The sequence below is a fragment of the Schistocerca serialis genome, chromosome 2, assembly GCF_023864345.2.
Source record: "Schistocerca serialis cubense isolate TAMUIC-IGC-003099 chromosome 2, iqSchSeri2.2, whole genome shotgun sequence".
Classification (NCBI taxonomy): Eukaryota; Metazoa; Arthropoda; class Insecta; order Orthoptera; family Acrididae; genus Schistocerca; species Schistocerca serialis.
In genome coordinates this window covers 789,892,858-789,917,517 of record NC_064639.1, presented here as the reverse complement: position 1 = coordinate 789,917,517, position 24,660 = coordinate 789,892,858, and the positions used below count along the sequence as shown (strand labels likewise).

The following is a 24,660-nucleotide window of genomic DNA, read 5'->3' as shown; positions in this document are numbered from 1 at the left end:
CGATGTGGCCAATACGAAAGCGTAAAAGAAACTCTCGGGATGCTTAATGGGAATTATTTTTAAGAGAGGTAACATTATTCTTACGAAACCCTGCTATGTGAATTTAAGAACGATAATTTGACATAGACCGTGGGGCAGTTCTATGGCCACCACCGTATTTCTCGTGTGTTGATCACGAGAAGGAGATAAAGGAGGTTAGCACGCGTACATACGCTTATAGACAGCAATTTTTCCCTCGCTTAATACACGATGCTAATAGGTCTTAAAATCATTATTATTGGTACACGGCTAGAATGTGAGTCTGTTGACCTCTGCCTGATCGTTGTTAATAATTAACTCATGAATTCTACCAATCGATAATCTTCCACTTGTGCTCTTTGTACATTATACCTCTACGCACGTTTGCCGTTGGAGTAGAACATGACTGCTGGAATTTACAACTTTGCCAAAAATGAGGGGGGTGTACTTCACAGGGCGAAAAGGTAGGGGGGATGAATGAAATATTGGAACCAGATCAGTCTCAGTAACAAAGGTAACCTGTGGATTAAATGTTCATGTACTGTGGCAAAAATTTCTCCAGAACTCCTAAAGTGATAACATAATGGGATGTTTTGAGAGGACAAGCGGAGGACTGTTGCCTAATCGTTGGATAAAGCATGCTAGCCACAGGGAATTGATGAAATACGTTTGACTTAAGCGATTAAACAATATGAGAACAACTGCCTTAGCGGCTGTCAGTTTATCGTGATCCTAACATAATCGGCAGTAAAGAAAAAATAAATAAAATAATATCAAAAAGAGAATTTGAAACAGTTTAACGCATCCAAGGCAGAAATTATTCATATAAATTCCACTGCCTTTGCAATAATTAGTCGCACCAATAACTAAGAAGCAGCAATAATGAAAACAACACTAATACACTATTATTGTCACAACTACTAATAGGAATTATAGTAATAGCAATACGATACAGATCGTTCAGCCTGCCTTACATCACTTGTTACCTTTTCAACTGACACACTCTGAACATAGCATTGGTGAGTGTCACATAGGTATACAAGCCTGCTTCAAAGGCTCTTAGTAAAAGCCAGCTGTTTGCTAGCCTTAGTATGTGAACGTCACGCTACGTTGAGAGCAGCCAATTGAAAACCTCACAAGCGGTAGCTCCAGACAGCACGAACTTTCCGTAGCTGGTGCTCCAGGAGAAGATGTGGGACAAGGCTTTCAGTTTTTGAACTTTTTTCTTTTGTGAGCTCGTACCTGTTATTTCTGTTTTTAATCGGCGCGGGGAAGTCAGCAAGGAAACTACCGAGAGGCTTGCTAGTAGATTTGGGAACCTTTTCGAGAAACCTTTCTATCAACCGCCGCGGAAAAAAACTGGAGTCGTACACATCACTTGTTTACGATATTTGCGGCCCATTGTGATAATGGAGACAGATGAGCATTGATATTTTGGATGGTCTTTCTCAGTTTGATTGACATTGCTCTCTTGTCTAATTGAATATAGCCAGTGTACATGTAGTATCTGTAGTGAAACAGAAATGACGACAAGTCACGGATATTTTTTGATAAGAGTAATGAACTTAATACAAATTTGTGGTCGGCGCTGACACTACATATTCCCTTTGCGACTTTGCAGGTCCAGACATTACGCACTGTTAGGGGAACGTCACGTTAGAGCGGAACAATTTAAGCTATCCTAAGATCGTCTGTTACTTTTCTAAAGCATATACTTGGTTACGAACTTTCTGGAACACTGATTAGTATTCGAATAGGTGGTTAATCGTCTTCAAATAGTCGGTTGTGGGCCAGATCTTCTAAGCACTTAGACAGCAGTAGAACAAAGCAGACGGGACGGCAGCTCTCCTGGTGTAGTGATTTGACAAGTCCCTATCCCCACGCCACCGGGAAAATGCTTGTGGTCAGTTTATGGTTGAAAATACTCGTTGTTGTCGGCAATAGTGTGTCAGTAGTAAGTTTCATCATTTGCGCTATAATTCCGTGGTATTCCGTAGTGGCTGATGCGACACTTTCTCCCATTATATCATCTATGGTGCTAGTGAGTAAAGTGAAGTACTGATTCCTCGGCAGGAGCAAGACGTTCAGCGTTAGCTTTTAATTTACTTGTCCATACAGTAAGCAGGCTTTCCCATTGGACAGATTGTTGGAATCTATTGTCAGTTAGTGTATGGTGTGTTTGAATTTTGCGCTTCTCTCAAAGTGATTGAATCGGCTTGGCATTTTACGTTCACTTCCTGTGGAGTTCGCACTGTAGATGATAAGGCGGCCAGGGCACTATCACACATCGTTCCGTGTGCTGTATTGCTGATGGATGTACGAGAGACTACCCAGTTCTTCACTTCACAGTGATACTATAAGATAAATTGAACAGACCTATATGTGCTGTATTGTGCATTATGTTCCCATGCAGAGCACACATTATTTACCTGAAACTATGTTTTAATGTTTCATTTATGCCATGTCATTTATTATAAAATTCAGGGAAGTTTTAGAACATTAATACATAAATCATAGAGTAATTGATATTTCTACGAGTTCTCTTGATTTATGGAAAACCATTGTAGTTTATAAATGGAACTTCACCTATAAATTTGCCTGGAGAAGTGTCCTGGGTAAATATTGCATTATTTAGATAATTTCCTTATACACGAGAGGCACCGAGTGAGGTGGCGCAGTGGTTAGCACACTGGACTAGCATTCGAGAAGGCGACTGTTCAAACCCGCGTCCGGCCATCCTGATTTAGGTTTTCCATGATTTCCCTAAATCTCTTCAGGTAAATTCCGGGATGGTTCCTTTGAAAGGGCACGGCCGACTTCCTTCCCCATCCTTCCCTAATCCGATGGGATCGATGACCTCACTGTTTGGTTTCCTCCCCCAAACCAACCAACCACGAGAGGTGATGAATTCTAATACGTGATTCCTTCGAGATGGCCATGTCCGATCCCCTCATCTATCCTCGTTGAGGCAGTGCTTCGTCTGAAATTTACCCCTTCATGTAACAACGGAATAAGCACAAAAAGTAAGCCGGCCGGAGTGGCCGAGCGGTTAAAGGCGCTACAGTCTGGAACCGCACGACCACTACGGTCGCAGGTTCGAATCCTGCCTCGGGCATGGATGTGTGTGATGTCCTTAGGTTAGTTAGGTTTATGTAGTTCTAAGTTCTAGGGGACTTATGACCACAGCAGTTGAGTCCCATAGTGCTCAGAGCCATTTGAACCATTTGAACCACAAAAAGTAGAGAACGAACTAGTGGAGGGTTGTAACAAAGGAATCCTTTGGGTCTTAGAAAGGACTGATAATTATTTTATTCCTTTTATACGGCACATACGGATGCAGGACACATGGAAAGAGATGGAGGAAACTATGTGGCAAAATTATCACACTATTCACAAATCTAATGGTGACTGTATAGTTTAAAAGTCTGACTGTTGATGTAGTGAGCGCAGACACTGTGTAATGTGAAACGTCCCCTTTGAACAATTATACACGACTGTGCTTAAACTGACACACAATATTTTGTTAGCGCAACGCAATCTGACTTTCAAAATTCCCTACAAAAGAATGGCCCTGACTAACATTAAACTATACCTTTCACAAATCACTTACCTCACAAAAATCTTCGCTGCTCAAGCTACTGCAATACAGCGAGCGCCACTACTGCCAGCTTGATATCATCATATATAAATATAGCAGTTCATGACAAATTACAAATCTCCGCCATCTCTCTCCCCACATCCACCACTGCTGGCGGCTCACCTCCCACTGCGCAACGCTACGCGCTGTTCACATCCAACTGCCGCTGCCCAACACTACAATGGCGAGTATTACAACAATGCAAAGCAGCCGCAGACTGCACACAGCACAGCCAGTGATTTTCATACAGAGGTGGCGTTACCAATAAAAAAACCTAAACAGCCTACTTACATAGAGAAAACATAAACAGCCTACTTACATAGCCCCCATGCTCGCCACAAAAAATTTTACAAATTGGTTTGGGCAGTGCCCAATACAGATTTGAAAAAATTTTTCATAATTACAATAACAAAGATATCAAATGCACACACTTATTGATACAATGTTGGTCAAAAGCTAAAATTTTGTCACAGTCCATAAAGACAGTCCTGATTCATCACAGTAAAATTACAGTGTTTTTCTTTTTTTTCAAAGTCTGAGCAGTAAAAGAAAATGCACACAGAAGTAGTGAATTTCCATGCTGTCTTGAAGAATTAGTGTTGTCCTTCCAATGGAAAGACAGTGCTGACTCTTGACATGCAGACAGGTAATGCGCCACAACAGAGCAAACCCACAGCAGAGTCAGTCGAAGTTTTGAAGAATATTGGTAGGTAGGTCATCACAGAGCAGACCCACTGTAGTCCTGGTAGAGATAATGGTATTGGTGGGTCATCAAAGATGCAGACCCACTGTAGTCCTTGTAGAGACGGCCAGCAGCCATCTGTTGCAAATGTGCAGGTGCACAATCACCATCGAAGAGTCTTGCGGACAATATAGCAAGTCCATAAACCACCACTTGTGCACTCACAAAGTTTCTGGAATTGTCCTTAGATCCAGCAATGCTGTTATCCAGTCCCTTGCTGAATCATTAACACACATGCAAACACTATCAGTCCCTACTTCTCACATATTGTCCATATACTATGACCAACGGAAATGTGTGCAGTGAAATGAATGCTTACAAGTTACTTGGTTTGATAAACTGGTGTCAATTACAATTTTATAACATGACAATACAATAACAAAGGTACAGAATACATCATTAAAGAATATAACAATACAGATAACATTTGTAGTACAGGCTTTACAAAAGAATAGAAATAGACATATACATCAATGTTACAGGAATTATGAGATAAGTAGATACATAAAAGATCAGAATAACTTTTGGAACATCAACTTTACACATGAGCATTAAAACAAAACAGAATAAATAATGTCTAAGCATATTTACAAGGTAAATAACATATTATTAATGCAAATTATATTTGAGGATAACAGTATTCCTCATCATAGTGAATGTAGCTTAGTATTAGAAAAATTCTACAATATAAGTCTTATCAGATAAACATATAAATACAGGAAAAACATAAATACCCAAGGGTACACAAACATATAGTGGAATAATTCCAATAGGAAAGGACAGGGTTCGTTTTCAGTGTAACATTTGGTACTGCAGTCCAACCCAAAACTTCATATATCTTTCCTCTTATTTCATCCTTTGTTTCCACCAAAAAAATTCTATCTAAGCATGCTTTCTGTATTTTGTTCACATCCTCTGTCAATAATAGTTTTTCTCCACTGTACAGTATCCTATTTCTTATAAATTTATAATAGTTAGTTTCTTATATAGTCTACCCCCTCTTAAGCTAACTTAAATCTACTGAGCTCAGATGCTAAACTAAGGGACGAGGCAATGCAGCAGCACATAAAACAATTAATATAACCAGCAATAAAAAAATGGAAAATCGCAAAGCAAGCTACAGTAAATCTAAATTACCAAGCAATTCAACATTACAACTAATATGAGGCAATGCGCAGCAAACAAAAAAATAAATCTGGCTTAGCAGAGTAACACAAATTAAAGTTCAGTAGCACTATGCCTGGCAAACAGCAGCTTATATCTAAACATGACATAGCTCAAGCAGAAAAAATATTACAATAAAAATAACAATGCAGATAAGGAAAATGTATAATCACATCTTAATGTCTAAGTAATTAAAGTGGTGCACCACAACAACTTATTGTAAAAAAAATATTACCATGTACTTGAAAAGAAAATTGTGTGTCCAGTTACTGTTACTAGTCCCTTCTTATTGTTCTTTCCTTTCCAAGTGCTCCTTTTTTTAAAGAATGTGGATCACAAAATTATTATTTAATAGATCTGTTGACAGAAAGTGTTCACATTAGCAAATGCATTTAATTTTATTTTATGAAACCAATGCTGCAACACAGCTGGAAAACAGATGTCAAATGAAATAAGCAATTACGCAAACCAAAGCATAAAAATATCATTCAATAGTCATGTGGCATTTCGTAAGTCAGTAGCTCTCAACTCTCGTAGAAAGACACTTGTCATAATCAGGTTTGCAGATGTAAGAATATTTCCCATCAGTTTATAAGCATTTCAGTAAGTAGCAGAAAGTAGGCGCTCCACAATATAATCGTATGTTTCCAAGTAATGAGCGTGTCTTATTTGCGATGCTTTCCACAAAGGAATGTCAATAGCGAGGTTAATGGTCTCTTTTTTTTTCTCCACCTGCGCCTCTGAAAGGCTAATGGCTTTTTTTTTTTTCGGGCGGCTGTCGCCCAGGTGGGTGCCCGTGACGCATTACGTGCAGGTGGTCACTTAACTTTCTTATGGAAATATTTACGACAGCAGTTTCCGCTACAGTGACAGTCTCACATAAGAATATTTCACAGGTCAAGAATTAGCGTTGCAAATCTGTAGAAAGAAAATCCTATAAATATAAGTGTCCAAATAAAATATTCGTCAGCATTGTGATACAGTCACGAATTTACGCGCATTTCATAACTCTTAAAGTACGATTCTTGGTTTCCAACATACTTCTTATTCCTCATATACGGTAGCATCATCTTATTGATCATAAGCATATCTCAACAGCATAGTACACATCGTCGTCGTAATAATAACATCATAACACCTCAGTCAAATCTCAAAAACGTCGTAGCTTTCTGCAATAATTTCAAAACCTAAAAAAATTCTCTGCTCATTTCAATAGTGTCATCTACCTCAAACGTACTTTAAAATCATGCTCCCTTACCAAATACATCATTCAAAGCTCTCATAGTATCACAATGATTCCGAAAAAAAAAATATGAACAGTTTACGAAGTACAGACAAAATACAGTTTCATAAGTGTGAAGTTACCCAACTGTGTATTGCGTAAACATGTGTCACTGATGTAGTAAAAAAATGTTTATCTCTCAGTTAAATGATCAGATAGCTGTGTAATTTGTGTGTTAGAGAAATATGGTACTGATGTGTAAAGTTGTATAAGCAAATACCATATTAGCTAGGGTTCCTTGTGGTTGCCACACACATGGTACACAAAGTAAGCGTGTACCTCCCTGAGGATTAATGTAATTATACCCTCAGGTGTTACAGATTACAGCAAAGGAATGAAATGTATCACGGAAAAACTTCGTATCATTGTACTTCAAATATCTTTAAAAATAAATGTTTTAAGTACAAAATTAATCACTCAAATGCGTGTCCTGTAGCGCTAAATGTGCGTCTTGCTGTAAGATAATTCTGTGGAAGTGTCGTAATTATCGTCCTCCGAAAGCTAAGTTCTGCAGAAGTCAATGTACTTACCTCATGATAAACAAAAGTGAAATGCTTTGCGTATAGATATCGTAGTTATTATGCTTATTGGCGTGATGAAGAAAGTACTGTACTGTAACGTATTGTTGAGCTACAGAAAAGGCTGTCTCATTGTAGCTATACCACAAAAGTTACTACCAAAACATGTTTTACTTTCCAGAAGAATTCAGAAAACCTGTGCAGATATAAAACAGATACACCGCAAAAACAACATTGTAAATTGTCACTCATTAGTAGCGTCGTGATAAAAATCGTGTAGCTGTCACATAAACTAACCTCTGTGTCATCTGGTATCTCTCAGAAAGCACTTTAAATTCAGAATGTATTTTCAAATAAACCAAAATGTTGCATTAAAATCTCATTAGCAGTACTGGTAAATATTCTAAGTACGTAAGCCTTATAGTCGTTACATGATCGTGCAACTAACAAGCAAGAATGTACACACACAATAACACTGTGACGTCTGTTCACTATAACAATGCATTAGTAATTTCTGTTTAAATAAGTTCTCTTGGTTCTTGATTGGATATTTAACTTCAAACATTGTTGTATGTTAACAGATTCTAAGTCTGACAAAGCATATTAGTAATGTGAAGCGAAAAATTTTATGACAAAGACTAAGTTAAAAAGCAGATTATCTCTCAATAAGCGGTTTTACATGTGAAGGGTGGTGCAATCCTTTACTCTTCATAGTACTCAGAGTTTGAACTTGAATGCAATTGTCACGCGGCATACGTCGGTAAAGAATACTGGGATTTTTCTCAAAGTTAGCGTCTATATTATTTTTCGCAGAGCCAGCCGGCGCACGCGGATGCCTGCGGTGCGAGTCATTGTCTGTTCCTTTGTTGGCGCGCGTCGTTATTGGGATTAGGAGACCTAACTTCTACAAATTCACCTTGCCGAGAGGGCCCAAGCTCTGTTCCGCCAGTTCTGATGAAATTCACGTCTGTCGGTACGAACATATCGTCTGTCGTCATGTCGGTAGATTCCATAGTTTCTTTCTTGTCGGTCAAATGGTGGAGAATTTCTCCCTGAATCGTAACTGCGCGCTGGTCCGTTGCGTCTAAAGTTATTCTGTCTCCCTTGATAGTATTTATTTTGGTTCCCATATTGTCTGTTTCTCTTATTGTCTCTGCGATAGTCATTACCACGGAGAGGTGATCTTTCCCTGTAGTTATTACTACTCTGCCAACGGTTGTCATACGGGTGGTGTCTGTTTTGGTCACGATTTGTGTTGTGAGAATAGCCTTGTCGTGTCAAGTTATTACTTCTTTCATCGCGGAATTGCGACGGATGTGACCTGTAATTGTTGTGCTCCTGGTTTCGCGTTCCGCGATTGTCAGCGTCAATTTCTAATTCTTGTAAGAGTCCCTGAAATGCTTCAATGTCGTCTTTGCAACGTCCTGCCAAAATAATATGTCGTAAATGTTCAGGCAGTTTGATTAAGCAAATGCGGATGAGTTCTGAGGGGCTGTATGGGTTTGAAAGATACTGATTCTTATGCAACATGTCTTCAAAATATTTCATAAGACTGGAAAATTCAGATTGTTCGAAACGTTTCATCATTATGATGCTATGTTTTACTCGGTCTTGTGTGGCTTGAGACCAATATGCTGAGAGGAAGGCATGGTAAAACTCTCCTTCACTGTGGCAATCGTGAATTACCGATCGCATTCTTACAGCTGGTTCATTCTCGAAGTAGCCACACATAAATTCTAATCTGTGTTCTAACGACCAGTTGGGAGGAAAACAATGCGAGAATTGATGGAGCCATGCTTGTGGATGAATGTCGTTGCCAGAATTCTTAAATGTTTTGAATTTACGTGTAGTAATGAACAGCTTATAGTCAAAATCATCATGTCGGCGAGTCGCATATCGGTCATTGTTAGGTTGTGTCGGCCGTTCCATCTCAAAATTCGGCGTACCTTGCCAACTTCTTTCACAATTTCCGAAGTGCCCTGTGTTGTTATTTTGTGTCTGTTCCGTATTTCTATGCCCCTCTTCCCGTACTGGAGCGCGAGTGTCCTCTGAAATATGTAATTCTTGTATTACTTGTGCCAAATGATCTTGTACTTCCCGGATTTCTCTTTTGTACTGTGTATTGATTTGATTTTGATTTTGTTTGAATTTTCTAATTTGTTCATACTCTTCTGTGTCAGTGAAGGCTACAGGTCTTGTGTCATTCAGATCATCATCTACCTTTGTAGATAAGTTAGTGACCTGATCCGAAAGTTCGGCTACTTTCTCCGATAGTGTACTTATTTCTTCAGTGTGTTTTTCTGAACCAAGTTTCAGAGTATCTACTGTATCCTTAAAGTTTTCCTGAGTTTTTGCAAGTTGCGTAACCGAATCGGTAGATGCAACTGAGTCAAATTTAGCTTGCAAGGTCTCATGATTTTCATGAACAATAATTTGCAATTCTTTTATGGCTGCTTCGTGATTCTGTAATGCATTTTCATGCCCCGAAAAAATAGGTTGAAAATGCTCACAAATTTGTGTTTTTACGTCATTACAGACTTTTTGACATTTCGATTCAATGTTATGTAACTCAGTAGTTAAATCTTCACGTGTTTGTTCAAGTGTTTGTTCCAATGAGTCTAACTTTTTAAGATTTTGTTCCACTGTGTCTAACTTTTGAAGCTTTTGCTGTGTTTGTCTCTGATTTTGTTCCATTGTGTCTAACAGTTGCTGTGTTTGTCTCTGATGTTGTTCCATTGTGTCTAACTTTTCAAGCTTTTGTCCCATTTGTTGCATTAATTGTAATAACAATGCAATGGTGTCTGAAACATGTTCCTCAGTGCTTTTCGGCAGTGAAGTTGCACCGGCAACATTCACATTTTGACAAGTGGAAAATGTGTCTTGACTCATTTGAGAAAACGGTGGGAACCCAAAACCTGAGTCTGCAATATTTGCAATATTGTGTTCTGTCATTCCCGATTCCTGAGGCGAGCTGTTGCCGACCAATCGATCGATAACGCTTCCCTGTTCACAACCTGTTTCACTGTCTACACCATTGTTTGCCGCCCGCTCCATTTCCCCATGCGCAATTACCAAATTACTACTTTGAACATTAGTTAATTCATTACTCTGCGGCGCTAACACACTGCTTTCGTCTTCACTGTCATTTCTCAGTTTACTTTGGAGCCTAGTATTACGTTTTTCACACGCCATTATTGTCACAGTATTTCACACGATAACACAGAAAAGCGCAATTTGAAGAGCAAAATAAATTAACATAGCAATGGAAATAATGTCTACTTAATTGCCAGCGCAGCTGCGAAATACTTGGTGCAAATCTACATGCATGCCACAACTGTTTTACTGTACAACAATGAAAAACTACAACTACAAAGGATTCTCTCTATAATTACGCGCTAGCAATAAACAATAGCTACACTAATTACACAAACTACAAGAAAAAAATCAGAAGATTCCAGTGAGGTATCCTAGGCTAAGGGTCGACATATGAAACGTCCCCTTTGAACAATTATACACGACTGTGCTTAAACTGACACCCAATATTTTGTTAGCGCAACGCAATCTGACTTTCAAAATTCCCTACAAAAGAATGGCCCTGACTAACATTAAACTATACCTTTCACAAATCACTTACCTCACAAAAATCTTCGCTGCTCAAGCTACTGCAATACAGCGAGCACCACTACTGCCAGCTTGATATCATCATATATAAATATAGCAGTTCATGACAAATTACAAATCTCCGCCATCTCTCTCCCCACATCCACCACTGCTGGCGGCTCACCTCCCACTGCGCAACGCTACGCGCTGTTCACATCCAACTGCCGCTGCCCAACACTACAATGGCGAGTATTACAACAATGCAAAGCAGCCGCAGACTGCACACAGCACAGCCAGTGATTTTCATACAGAGGTGGCGTTACCAATAAAAAAACCTAAACAGCCTACTTACATAGAGAAAACATAAACAGCCTACTTACAAATGGAATGGAGCAAAGAAACAGCCAGTTTTGTGTCAGGTGCTGTGAAAGCACTGGTGTTGTGACCAGACGAAACTACTTTCGTCTGAGAATAACTGTGGGTTCCTTGATTGCTTTGGGAGAAGGCTTCTCGAATTAGAACACATGAGATGTTATTTCACTGTATTGCGTAAACCACTCGCTGAGTGGCAGTCAAGGGTTGAGCTTGCTCCTCTTACTCGCGCACTGTCAGCCATAGGCCCCGCTTGCACGGGAGACAAAACAGGAGTGTTTTCGGCTGCGCTTTTATTAAAGCCCAGACGATCACTCACGTCGAGTTGCTTTGGCACCAGCGGCTGGGGCAACAGCTTGTTGGCAAATTGTCGTTGTGTTTTGCTTGCTGTTGGTTGGCGCGGCCTGGTGCGTGTCGTGGACCGGTTTTCCGGCTATTTCGGGCGTCTGTTGCTGCCGCAGGTACTTCACCTGCTCCTCCGAGGCGTAGGGCATTTCCCAAGTCAGGGCCTGGTCACTGGCCAGTCACCCGCGCTTGGTAGGCTGATAGGGTCGGTGTTGTTGCTGGATAGGTATGACGGTGACAACGAAGGCAACACCCGACACCCCCTTGGCGGCTTGTCTCCCATTCGGCGTCCTGACATGGATCCCTCCAAGATAGTAGGAGGGAGAGTCGTTCCCCAAGCGGGAGGCTCTCTAATCACAATTATTCACACTGTAGACGGTGACACCAAGCAGAACTCTGCTCCACCACCACCATTACCACCACCATCACCACCACCACCACATACACCAATACGTTTGGTGAGCTCACCACCGTCAACCTAGGGACTTTCCCTCCCCGCCAAAGCCTTGCCCCCCCCCCCCCTGCTCAACTCCCCCCAGAGAGGAAAGCCAGGAATAATCCTCCACAACGCAGGGAGAGGAACATCCTCCCTAAAGAGACCTCCACATCCAGACTGCAGTCCCTGGATAGGGAAAGGACCTCCCTGAAGAGAAATCGTAGCGCTAGGGACGCCGACAGTCCGAAGGAGCTGCGTAAGAGCAAATCGGAAGACTCATTGGCGGTCTCCCCATCGGCAAAAAGAGGGGCGCAGGAAACTGCCCCCTTAGACATGCCTGCCGGCTGCGGTGGTCTCGCGGTTCTAGGCGCGCAGTCCGGAACCGCCCGACTGCTACGGTCGCAGGTTCGAATCCTGCCTCGGGCATGGATGTGTGTGATGTCCTTAGGTTAGTTCGGTTTAAGTAGTTCTAAGTTCTAGGGGACTGATGACCACAGCTGTTAAGTCCCATAGGCCGGCCGCTGGTGGCCGAGGGGTTCTGGCGCTACAGTCTGGAACCGCGAGACCGCTACGGTCGCAGGTTCGAATCCTGCCTCGGGCATGGATGTGTGTGATGTTCTTAGGTTAGTTAGGTTTAAGTAGTTCTAAGTTCTAGGGGACTAATGACCTCAGCAGTTGAGCCCCATAGTGCTCAGAGCCATTTGAACCAAGTCCCATAGTGCTCAGAGCCATTTGAACCATTTTTTAGACATGCCGATGGTGGAAGAAACAGTTAGAGAGAACGAAATAGTCCTCCCAGGTGACATCCCGAGCGACGAACCGCCCTTCGAACAAGCCAGAAGGACGGTTCGCCGCTCCTCATTCCAGGAGCATCTGCCCCCCCCCCCCTCCCCCAATAGAAAGCAGAAATCGGTTCGAACCGATTGACCCGCAAGCAGCCCCCCCAGTACGACCACCGGTCAAAGCGGGAGCAAAAAAACTCAAAATACCGCCGATAATAGCGGAGTGCCCAGAGTCCTATAAGGCCCTCGAAGATTTGCTGAAAAACTCTCTCGGAAACGGAGAATTTAGCACAAAATCGGGAGGCGGCGACAAAGTAAAAATTTTCGTCAAAACATCTGAGGAGTACAGGAAGGAAAGGGATGTCTTGCAAGAACAAAACATCCCTTACCACACCTTTAGGTTAGTAGATGAAAAGCCTATTAAGGCAGTAATCAGAGGTACCCTGAAAAAGATGTCCCATGAGGAGGTCAAGGAAGAGCTTGCAGGACAGGGTTTTGACGTGACAACGGTCACACACGTTAGGAAAAACTGGTCCCTGACACTAGTGATACTAAGAGACACTCCTCAGAATAGGAAGATATTCCAGGTAAAAAAAAATCATATCACTTGACGTAACTGTCGAGAAGCTACGACAGAAAAACAAGTATAGGGAATGCTACAACTGCCAGGGAGTGAATCACGTAGCTAGGGACTGTACAATGCCCCCACATTGCGTGCGCTGTGCAGGAAACCACCAATCCAGAGATTGCCCCAAAAAAGAGGATGGAGGGGAACCAGTCTGCTATAACTGTAAGGGCCCACACCCAGCCAGCTATGGCGGATGCCCCACCATCCTAAGAGCAATAGAAAAGCAGCAGGCTCACACAGCGCAGCAACAGCCACAGAAAGATAGGAAGGGCAGGAGAAACGGTTGGAGGGGCCAACCCCAGCCAACCGAACAGAACAGGAAAGAGCGGATGTTGCGAGAGACTGTCGCTCCAACCCGCCGCCACACAAGTGTAGTTGACGGGCGCCAATGTTCTCGCATATTGAGCCCAACCAACTACACCCCAGAACAAGCCAGTACCGATCCGACTGGCCCTCTCACCGTCGACAGGCACCAAACCACAAACCCGGAAGGACCTGCGCCCGCCAGCCAGCCACGGGTTGCAGAAGGCATGATAAGCGGACCACTGAACAAAGGGTAATCTTGCTACACCGCCGCCAGTGGCCGGCAAACATGCACAGCCAAACTCCCGCAAACCAAGGCGATATTGCACTGCTAGCCAGTTCTATGAACCAGCTCATGGGGGCAGTCACGACGACACTCTCCATGATGCAGCAGCTAACAGCGCAATTCGCCGAAATATCAGCCACAATGGCAAAAATGTCCTCGCAATTAGCTGCGAAAATTACCGAAACCCCCAACACCCCGCACCATGGATAGACGCCTACATATCCAAGGGCTAACCATCTGCGTCTTCAACGCTGAAGGTATTCACAAACAGGTACAGGAATTTAAGCAATTCCTGAAAGACGAGGACATAGACGTGTGTTTGATGTCGGAGACCCACCTCAAACCGGGGGTGAGAGCTTCGGCACCAAACTACGCAAGCTGCCGCAAGGATAGGCAAAAACACGGAGGCGGGGTTGCACTCTACGTAAAACGAGGCATCCCCCACCATCAGTTAATTCTCCCTGACACACAGTCAATAGAGGCGGTAGCCATAGAAATCCAAACTGCCACCGGCCCCCTCACGCTAGTGACAGTCTATAAGCAACCAAGTGTCATCCTCCACGAACCCGACATAGTGGCACTAACCCAGCTACGAGGCAAACTTCTAACTGGGGGAGACCTCAATAAATGCGAAACACTCTGACTGGAATTCCAGGCGAACCAACAGAGCTGGCCGCCAGTTACAGAGACTCGCGCGCACCCACCAACTCAATGTGTGGGCTCCCGAAGAACCCACACACTTCCCTCGAAACGGAGCACGCCCAGACGTTATAGACATAGCTATAACGAAAAGGATTACGGGCTTTGTGTCCGCGAGTTCGCTGAACAAAATGTCATTCGACCACAATCCCGTACTCTTTGAAGTAGACGTGGGCTAATGGCTTGCGATCCAGAACGGACACCCATCGTTCAAACGAACGAACTGGGAACAGTTCTGAGACGGACTAACGGAAGACATTGCCCACACCCCGCCTCCGAACAGAGACAACACAGAACAGGCCCTCAAACACCTGACTCGAACGATCCTGCAAGCAGCGGAAGCGGCCACCCCGAGGCCCCCCGAAAGTGCACCCGAAAGTAGGCAATTCCCCCCGCATCTGCTTGCGCAAATACGACACAAAAATAGGATCGCTAGAGAATGGAAAATAACCCGAAATCCAGGTACTAGGAGACTACTAAATAGATTGCAACGAGAGCTGAGAGCAGCGCTCGATGAGCATAGAAATAACGAATGGTCTGCTCGTCTGTCCGCCCTTAAGGTGGAGGACAACAGCTTGTGGCAGGCAACTAAACAATTTACTAAAAGACGCGCAAAAATTCCGCCTTTGCACGGCGAGAGCGGCCTCGCGTTTAGCGCTGCTGACAAGGCAAACGCACTCGCAGACGTCTTTGAAAGACAATTCCAACCGGCAGAGGCACAGGATAGGGCCCACGAAGCCGTAGTCAGAAGACAACTCAGGGTCTTCCTCGCAGCAGAAGACGATGAAGATGACGCACTGCCACCCTTCTCAGTAGAAGACGTAGTAGGCGCCATAAAAGCATTACCCACAAAAAAAGCGCCTGGCCACGACGTGCTCACAAATTAAATATTAAAGAACCTACCGCCTGTTGCAATCGAGCTCCTAACGGACATCTTTAACGAGATCACGCGATCGCGCAGATTTCCAAAAGCGTGGAAACACGCGGAAGTAATCGCGATCGCGAAACCTTGTAAGGACCCCCTTTCCCGCAAAACTATAGGCGCCCGCATCTCGTGGTCGTGCGGTAGTGTTCTCGCTTCCCACGCCCGGGTTCCCGGGTTCGATTCCCGGCGGGGTCAGGGATTTTCTCTGCCTCGTGATGGCTGGGTGTTGTGTGCTGTCCTTAGGTTAGTTAGGTTTAAGTAGTTCTAAGTTCTAGGGGACTGATGACCATAGATGTTAAGTCCCATAGTGCTCAGAGCCAAAACTATAGGCCACTTAGTCTTCTCCCTACCTTGAGCAAGCTATATGAACGCCTTCTGTTGTTCCCTATTCAGCAGCACCTCACTAGGGGACAGATAATACCGAAAGAGCAGTTTGGCTTCCAAAGAAACCACTCTGCAACACAACAGCTGATGAGGATGGTAGAGGCCGCTACCCTAGCACACAGCTACAAAGGCTACTGTGGAATGGTTGTGCTAGATGTAGCAAAAGCCTTCGATACGGTCTGGCACATAGGTATACTGTGTAAGCTATATACCCAAGGTTTCCCTGGGGCATTGCTCAAACTAATAAGAAGCTACCTCACACGACGAACTTTTGTAGTCAAAATCGACAACAAATGTTCCTCCAAAAGGGACATACGAGCGGGAGTACCCCAGGGATCGGTATTAGGGCCCACCCTGTACAACTGCTACACAGCAGACACCCCCACAGCCCAACATGTTAAAAATGAACAGTTCGCGGACGACACCGCCTTCATCTCTCTCAGTGTGAATCGCAACGTCGCTACCGCGCGCCTCCAGTGCATCTTAAACAAGACGGAAGCGTGGCCAAAAAGTGGCGGATCACGCTCAATGCCGACAAGACCCAAGCGATAATGTCGACGAAAAAGCTAGGGAAAAGACCTCCCAGATACAGACCTCCCTCTGTGCTGACATTCCAAGGCAGGAATCTACCATGGAGGAACTCTGCGCAATACCTCGGGGTCACGCTAGATAAACGACTCACTTGGCAAACACATATAGCCAATCTGAGGAAAAAAGCAAGCACCAGGCTGCAGGTTCTATATTCAATCTTAAACGCCAGTAGCGGCCTTTCCGGCGACCTAGGAATCAGGGTCAGGCCCATCTTAGAATATGCGTGCCCAGTGTGGGGCTAGCAGCAAAATACCACCTGAAGAAGCTCCAAACCATACAAAATAGGGCACTTAAAAGAGCCATACACGTGGACACTCGGTTTCCTACAAACGACCTCCATGACATAACAGGTCTAAAACCACTAAGAGAGCGCTTCAAAGAACTCTCCATAGCATTCTACAGGCAGGCCCACCGCTCACAAAATGAGCTCATCAGCGGTCTAGGGCAATATGACTCACAACAGTTTAGGTGTAAGAGACCAAAAATAATTACACTAAACGACAATTAAAAACATGAAAACCCCATATATATATATATATATATATATATATATATATATATATATACGCAAATACATAAAAAAATTACATAAAAATAAATGTTAAAAAACGCACAAAACACCCTAAAAACAAAAAACAAAAAGTAATTAAAAAAAACAAAAAAATACAAGAAAACCGTCAATCTGCCCCACAGATCACACAAAAAATCGTGTTCACTGCACACACAGGACATATCTAAAATAGGCCAACATTAGTAACACAAACTCCACTCTAGGCAGGAGGAAATGTCTACAGACAATACCCTCCACAAAAACCGGCTCTCAAACATGAGGCCAAATATTACTGAAAGCAGCAGCAGCGTAAACGAATAAAAGATAACTTTCACACAGCACTTTACCAAAGGATTTCCTGATAACTAACAGCTGTCACTGATTATGAATTCATCTCTTGATGCATAGATTAACAATTTCTTCTGCTGAGGAACAATGTTCGACATTTGCAACAGTAGAAGTTCACCAGAAACTTCAACAACTTGTTGATCCTACATTAAGATGAGGACCGCCGTAGCTGAGATCACGAACTGGCCAGAGTTCTTGCACGCTACACACTACACTGACCACAGTGTGAGGGCGCTGCCGTGCTGAGAGGAGAGGTGTTCTCTTCAGGAGCGCCTCCCGTGCTTTGCGGACTGCAGCGAGACATCGCTAACATCTGTGACTGGCGTGGCACGCAATCTCTGGGCGATATCAGAATTGGAAATTGGTATGCAGGAAAATACTGGGAGAAGACGGCTCGCCAGGCTTGGGGGAAGCGACAAAAAGTCATAACAGACTTTTGTAAAAAGATGGAGGGATGCGCAGCGGAGAAACTCCCTTGATGAGCTGGCGCCCGTGGTACAGCGAGCAACGGACCAGGCTGGCCATGCCATCTTAAGTACTGTTACTCGCCAGGAAACAATATCAACGAACCACAGAAGTGCATTTGAGATGTGTGTGCGCTCTTTGCTATAAATAGCATATAAAATGTTCAAGATATATAGCGGAAGAAGAAATGTCACCCACCAGATCATCTGCATAGAATAACTACTTTTCTAAGCCGTAGGTACTATAAAAATAATATTTAAAACTCGTATATCAGTTACCTTGCTCGATTGGTGTTGGGCATCCCACTCCAGGATGGGTTTGTGGCATAACCATTCTAGCACAAATAATTACCGTAGAATTTAACTTGTGCTTCCTACAAGCATATGATTATTGTGTTGTAAATGGAGCGTGATTGTCGTAATAAAATCAAGTCTTCTCTTAATTCAGCTACCTTCATTCCGGGCTGGGACCCAGCGGCGTTCCTGGAGTTTTGTTGATTGCTGTAGATGTTTTTGCACCCGTTGCAAGCAGAGGTTTGGGTGTATCCACTACGCATCAGGACACAGAGGTGAAAATACAGGCTGGGAAAGTTGAACTGGAGTATTACAAAACTGCTATTTGTCCGCTGAATTCCGCAGCCCTCCCCCTCCTCCCACCTCACCGTCTCAAAATGCTACTGCCAACGTATATGCTATCGCACCTGCAAGGTGGCTTACAGAGTTACATGATGTAGTAGATGATGTATTTGTATATGAGAGAAGGAAAACGACGAGAATGAGACATAGATTCGTCAACTTCTCGTTTTGAATACTATTATAATGGATAGAGGGCTTAATTCCGTCAGCAGACATTTATACATTGCCACAGGCCCAAATTCCTTAGAGACTGCTGGACAACTTGGTATGTACTCATATAGTGTCTGAGTATAAGAAATTGTAGGCTACAAAATTTCAATTGTCTTTCCTGGTCAAACAATAGTGTCAACAACTTCTTGTGTCCAAACGTTTACAACTCGGAGCGTCGATCCGGGGGTACGCGGGTTCTACTGCTAGTGGTGGTAATCATTTTCACTGTCAGTATTGCCGGCCGCGGTGGCCGTGCGGTTCCAGGGGCTGCAGTCCGGAACCGCGCTGCTGCTACGGTCGCAGGTTCGAATCCTGCCTCGGGCATGGATGTGTGTGACGTCCTTAGGTTAGTTAGGTTTAAGTAGTTCTAAGTTCCAGGGGACTGATGACCTATGATGTTAAGTCCCATAGTGCTGAGAGCAATATGAACCATTTCGAACTGCCAGTATTTGGCCAGCAGGGGAGGGAGAGGTGGTGGTGTAAAGTTCCTGATCCCCAGACTTTGCACTGATGTCCTAATTTGAATTCCAGACGCATCCAGTGTATCTCATGAAGTTAGGGCGTGTGACACTCTTGATGGTGATACGTCCGTGGGATGGGAACATTATGCTTGGCAACCACCTTGGTGCTATTCGCAAGGAATAGGCTATCTGCCGGCACTGGGTTACACCCTCTCGCTTGTCACGTCATCATCAAACACATACACTCGACTCCAGACACACACACACACACACACACACGCACACACACACACACACACACACACATATATATATATATATGCGCGTGCACGCACACACACACACACACACACACACACACACACACACACACACACACAGACACGCAGTACATACATGTAGTTTTACTGTGGAGCACCCTGCAACTAAATAAACAAAAAAAATAAACTGGGAGCGTTAGCCACAGCGTTACTTATACATGTGGACAGGATCAGCTATGTAGGCGAGTACCAAAAGTAGTCATCTAGAAAGAGTATGTATGACATGGTTACAAAAACAACTTTGACAAGTACTATATTTGAGCGACTATTTATTGAGGTGCGCTAATGTATAGTAGTGGGTATAAAAGTTTGTACATAATGGCTATGAGAATGCATTGTGGTCGGATAAGCGTTTAGCCGTGATAAGCCTTCCCGTAGGCCAGCGCAGGGGCGGCAGCGTAGGCGGGAGCGGCGGCCACGACGGGGGCGGGGTGAGCACCGCCCTCCCTGTGCACGACGGCGTTGAAGCCGTTGACGGGGTCGGCCGTGTAGTCGACGGTGCGGATGGAGCCGTCGGGTTCGGCGACGCTGTAGCTGCCCTGGACGACGTCTCCGCTGCGGGTTTCGTGCTGCGCCTTGGAGTCACCGGTGAGGGCGTCCTGGACGTTGTAGGCGTAGCTATACTGGGGGTTGGGGTCGTACTCAGCGGCCACGGCGGCGGGGGCGGCGTACGCCCTGGCGTAGGGGGCAGCGTAGGCGCGCGCGGCGTAGGCCGGGCCGGCGGGGGCGACCACGGCGGGGGCGCCGAGGTAGCCGGCGTGGGCCACGGCCACGAGGGCGGCGAGGACGATCAGCTGCGGACAGGGAAGACCAGCTTGAATCGCACTGCCAATTTCATCACCCTTAGAGGTAAAAAGAGGAATGCGCTCATCAGCCCAAAGGTTAGTTTGAACACTGTACTACTTAACTGAGTACCGTTCTAGTGAATCTGGTATTTTGTTCTCTTCCTCCGACCTTTGAGGTTATTTACCCAGTCATTTGTAAGAGGCTATGGCTGTATTCGGAAGGACAACGGTTCAAATCCTGTCCGGCCGTCCTGACTTAGGCTTCTCTTGATTTCCCAAAATCGCTTCAGGCAAATGCCAGGATGGTTCCTTTGAAAGGACACGTCAGATTTCCTTCCGCATACTTCCCTAATCCGAGCTTGTGCTCCGTCTCTAATGAGCGCGTTGTCGACTGGACGTTTTAAACACTAATCGCCTTCTCCTCCTCCTCCAGTTATAAGAGGGCCTGCTGGTTAAGGTGGAGCGTGAATCACACTGCATCTGCGCGTTTTTCACATAAATAAACATTGCCAGGGGTAAAAGATATGGTAAGTGAAAGATGAAGGTCCTAAAACTTACCGTGGATCGAAACCGGCACCTTTGGATCTACAGTCTAAGACTACACCACTATACTACCGAGCCACACGAATGTTAGGGCCTACAAATAAACTGTTGTCTGACAGTGGCTAACTCAGTTTCCTACTAATACCGGCAAGTCCTATAAAGGGTGTACTGACATAATACGTGGAAGACGAATTGTTCTTTACTTATTTTCTGTACAGCAACCACACTATCTATGTGAACTTTAGCTTCGTCCCACGTACTGCCTCAATATACTGTGTATGAGACTGACATCTGATGCATTAGTAAAGTTTACGCTCGCCACCATGAACAGCTTGAGACTTCAACACTATAAACCAAGAGCTGCTATTCTGTCTTGCCACGGCTGAAGTAATACATTTTCACGATAGGTATCTCGTTCCCAGTACGCACTGTCATAATCTGAGAAATGTCTCTCCTACTTAAATTGTACAACCTGTTGAGCACGCAGCCATCCTCCCTAGCTTTGACTCGTCGCCTCTCCTCTCCGGACAGCGCGTAAATGAAATTCCCGAATCTATATACAGCACGAACACACTTTACGCGATTCGATTTGTTGTTTAGAATTGTTTTGCTTGGTTGTATTTTGCTGATTGTTCGGTTTTGTATAGAAAAACGTGGAGTGGTGACGTGGGGAACGACTGCTTCAAACCCCTTTATGACTTTACGTTTTGACATCTCTGGAAGCTGTCCTAAACATCATCAGCAATTAAACTGAAGAACATTTACGATAATGGGAACATATGATAAACAGAGTGTTCAAAACAGTTGAATATTTTGAAGCAAGAGAAAAGTAGTTCAGTAAACACAACTCGAATCACGCAAGAAGTGTTCAAATCTCAGACAACATGCCTTTACGGACTCAGGATCACTGGACTTGTCTTTCTAGACGAATATTCGACACTGAAAATATTCCACACTTTTTCTGACATCTCGTATTTGTGACATGACATCCGAATATTAATTCGTAACTATTTCCAAATAGATATTATGGCTGCAGTGTATAACACAGCAAACTAAGCCAGATATAAGCACTTCTAATAAACAGATGTATAGTTGGTTGCGAGACCTCGTTTTGGCGAACGAGAGACAAGACGTGTGGCAAGTTGTCACGCCGCTTACCGTACTGAACTCTGTCCTTTCCGTGTTCTGGTGTACTTCTGACACCTAAGTGTTGCCACATGTTGTAAACTAAGTCCGACGTTTCGGTCACAGCTAAGATACCTTTCACTAGGTTTGGAAACTGCCTTACAACGCGATACAACAGGTTAAGCCAATGGCTATTTACCACAGAAGATCTAGAATGCGAAGATCTGCACTCATAGCTCAGGTTTTTCCGAACAGCTTAACGCGCAGCGCGCTAGCTAGTTAGACAGGGAGGTTTCTCAGATCTTGCCCGAGTCTATTCGGTGGATTAATTACAGTAGATCATGTAAACATGCCAGATTAAACGTAGTTTTCAGTCGATTATCCCAGCTCGTTTAGGGAAATAGTAGGCTGTCCCCAATCTCTGCATCAGAAAATATGATATAAAAAAAAAAAAAAAAAAAAAAAAAAAGGTTTCACGATTCAGAGACAGATTGCCATAAGCGACTTCCGCCCCTTAGGTTCACTGATGGCAACAGCAACAGGGATAGCATTCGACCACAAGGGTGAAATAAAATAAAATAAACTTATAAAGCAGCGGACCCTGAACGATGGGATAATCGCTAGGAATGAGAGTTGATGGTTAAGAAATAGCGTTTCGGGCTTAATCTCGAGGTCTATGCGTTCTTAATGGAATTCCAAGTGGTCTTGTTCGTCCTATAATTTGCGTATCTGGTTTGGTTCACCCTTTAGTTTCCAAAAAAACTGTCCGTTCGAACACTGCTAAGAATGCAGAAGTAAGCTTAAGGTTTTATCGTTCCACTGACAAGGATGTCCTTTGATATCGATGGGCACAAATGGTCTAAAACATGGTTAGCAAATCATCTTGGCTGTTTTATTTTTCAAAGGAATCGTTCGCGCAACTCCCAGTATAGGTAATTAACGGAAAATCTGAATGAGGATAGCCGGACGAGGATCTGAACCCCGATCCTACAAAATTTGAGCGCAGTGTGCTAACCTCAGCATCAACTCACTCCCTTATTGGAAACAAATGTATTGTTTCTTCACACAATGTACACTTCAGTACTTCGTGGCGTGTAACATACAACAACAGTTATTGCTAATAGTTTCACGATAAAAAAATAATATCATTGCTATATGCAGTATGAGTTCCGTTCAGTGAAACATAGCGCCCAAGGGTATTTTCCTTTTCCTTTTTTTTTATTTTTTATTTTTTTTTATTGTGAGACCATGATAACTTAACTGACGTTCTTGTATCCGTAGACTTAAACCCTGTATCTCTCTCTGCTCCCTTTCGTACGTATATTTTGTGGGACGCGTATAAACATTGCAAAAGTAATCAAAACTGTTATAATGGTAACTAGTGCCACTAACACAAGCATCACTGAGAGCTAATCACAAAGCAGTCTGTATCAAATATACATATACGTTGTCCCAAATCTTGAATTCTGCCTGATACTTTGATCTCGTAAATGGCGTACATAAGTATTTTCACAAATCCATACGCTACAGAGAAAGCTCTCCAATTATAAGAGACCCTTCCAAAATACGCCGCCCCAGAATTTTACGCTCACGCGCTGCCTACTCGTAGAGCAGCCCGCACGTAAAGTTCGCCAGGAGAAAAGATATGGTTGCCTCACCTTGCAGGCCATGCTGTTGTGTGGTTGTCGGTGGTGTCTGCCCGCGGTGCCGCCCGCCTGCTCTTATATAGGCGATCGCTTGGCCCGTCCAACTGGATGTGAAACGCCGCCGCTTCCATTCTCCAGACAAAGCGCGCCCCACCCTGCGCCTTCGGTGAGCACGTGCTGGTAATAAGGGCAGTGGTCAGCGGACGCCATTAGCCTAAAGGGCATCTGCGAATTTACACGGCGTTACCCGGAATCAAACGAGCGCGTTCCAACAGGTATTACTTCAGGCCGTTTGCGTGGCGGACAGAGCTTGCTTTGTTAAACGTGAGCTTTCTCCTCGCCGAAAAGATGCAGCGAGTAATATCGTTGACAATCAGGGCGGCGGGATCGAAATGTTAATTCCCAACCTGGAACCAGCTGCCTAGTATCCACTGCTCACACATGTTCAGTCCGCAGTAGCAAAAGCCGCATTGCGAAAGTAGAAATACTTCTTAGTTGAGAAGACGGATTGTAAATCTCGCGCAGAGTGTAACTGAATAATTTGTTTCCAGAGCATGAAGCCAGGATGTCTAAGAGTCTAGCCTAGAAATTCCACCTCTAAAATTCCCTTGTGGTGGCATCTTGCGTTAAAAGGTATTGCAGTTTATGGCAGCAGAGATTTCCGGCGAGGACAAGAGGCACGTTTAAAGTTGCACGTTTCAAAAATAAAATTTTGCGCACGACTAGCCTAGCAGGTAAACAAGAAAGACAAGTGCGTATTAAAAAAGAGTGTAAAGTAATTTCCGTTTACAATTTGTATCGAAGGAAGAAAGAAAGCAGTGAAAGAAAATTTGAGGAGACGAATATAAGTGCACAGAAAA

The 24,660-nt window shown here is 43.9% G+C and overlaps 1 protein-coding gene across 1 annotated transcript in view; it reads right to left on the bottom strand.

Annotated features, from left to right (window-relative positions):
- The window catches only part of LOC126456415 (cuticle protein 19.8-like), a 36,453-nt gene extending 12,620 nt beyond the window's left edge, over window positions 1-23,833 (bottom strand). Inside the window, exons 1-2 of the mRNA XM_050092167.1 lie at window positions 23,813-23,833; window positions 20,070-20,495 (exon numbers count right to left, since the gene is read on the bottom strand). Of these exons, the coding sequence (XP_049948124.1) occupies window positions 20,070-20,495; window positions 23,813-23,824 (438 nt within the window). The 5' untranslated portion in view covers window positions 23,825-23,833. The remainder of the gene's footprint in view (window positions 1-20,069; window positions 20,496-23,812) is intronic.
- Window positions 23,834-24,660: the final 827 nt, after the last annotated feature.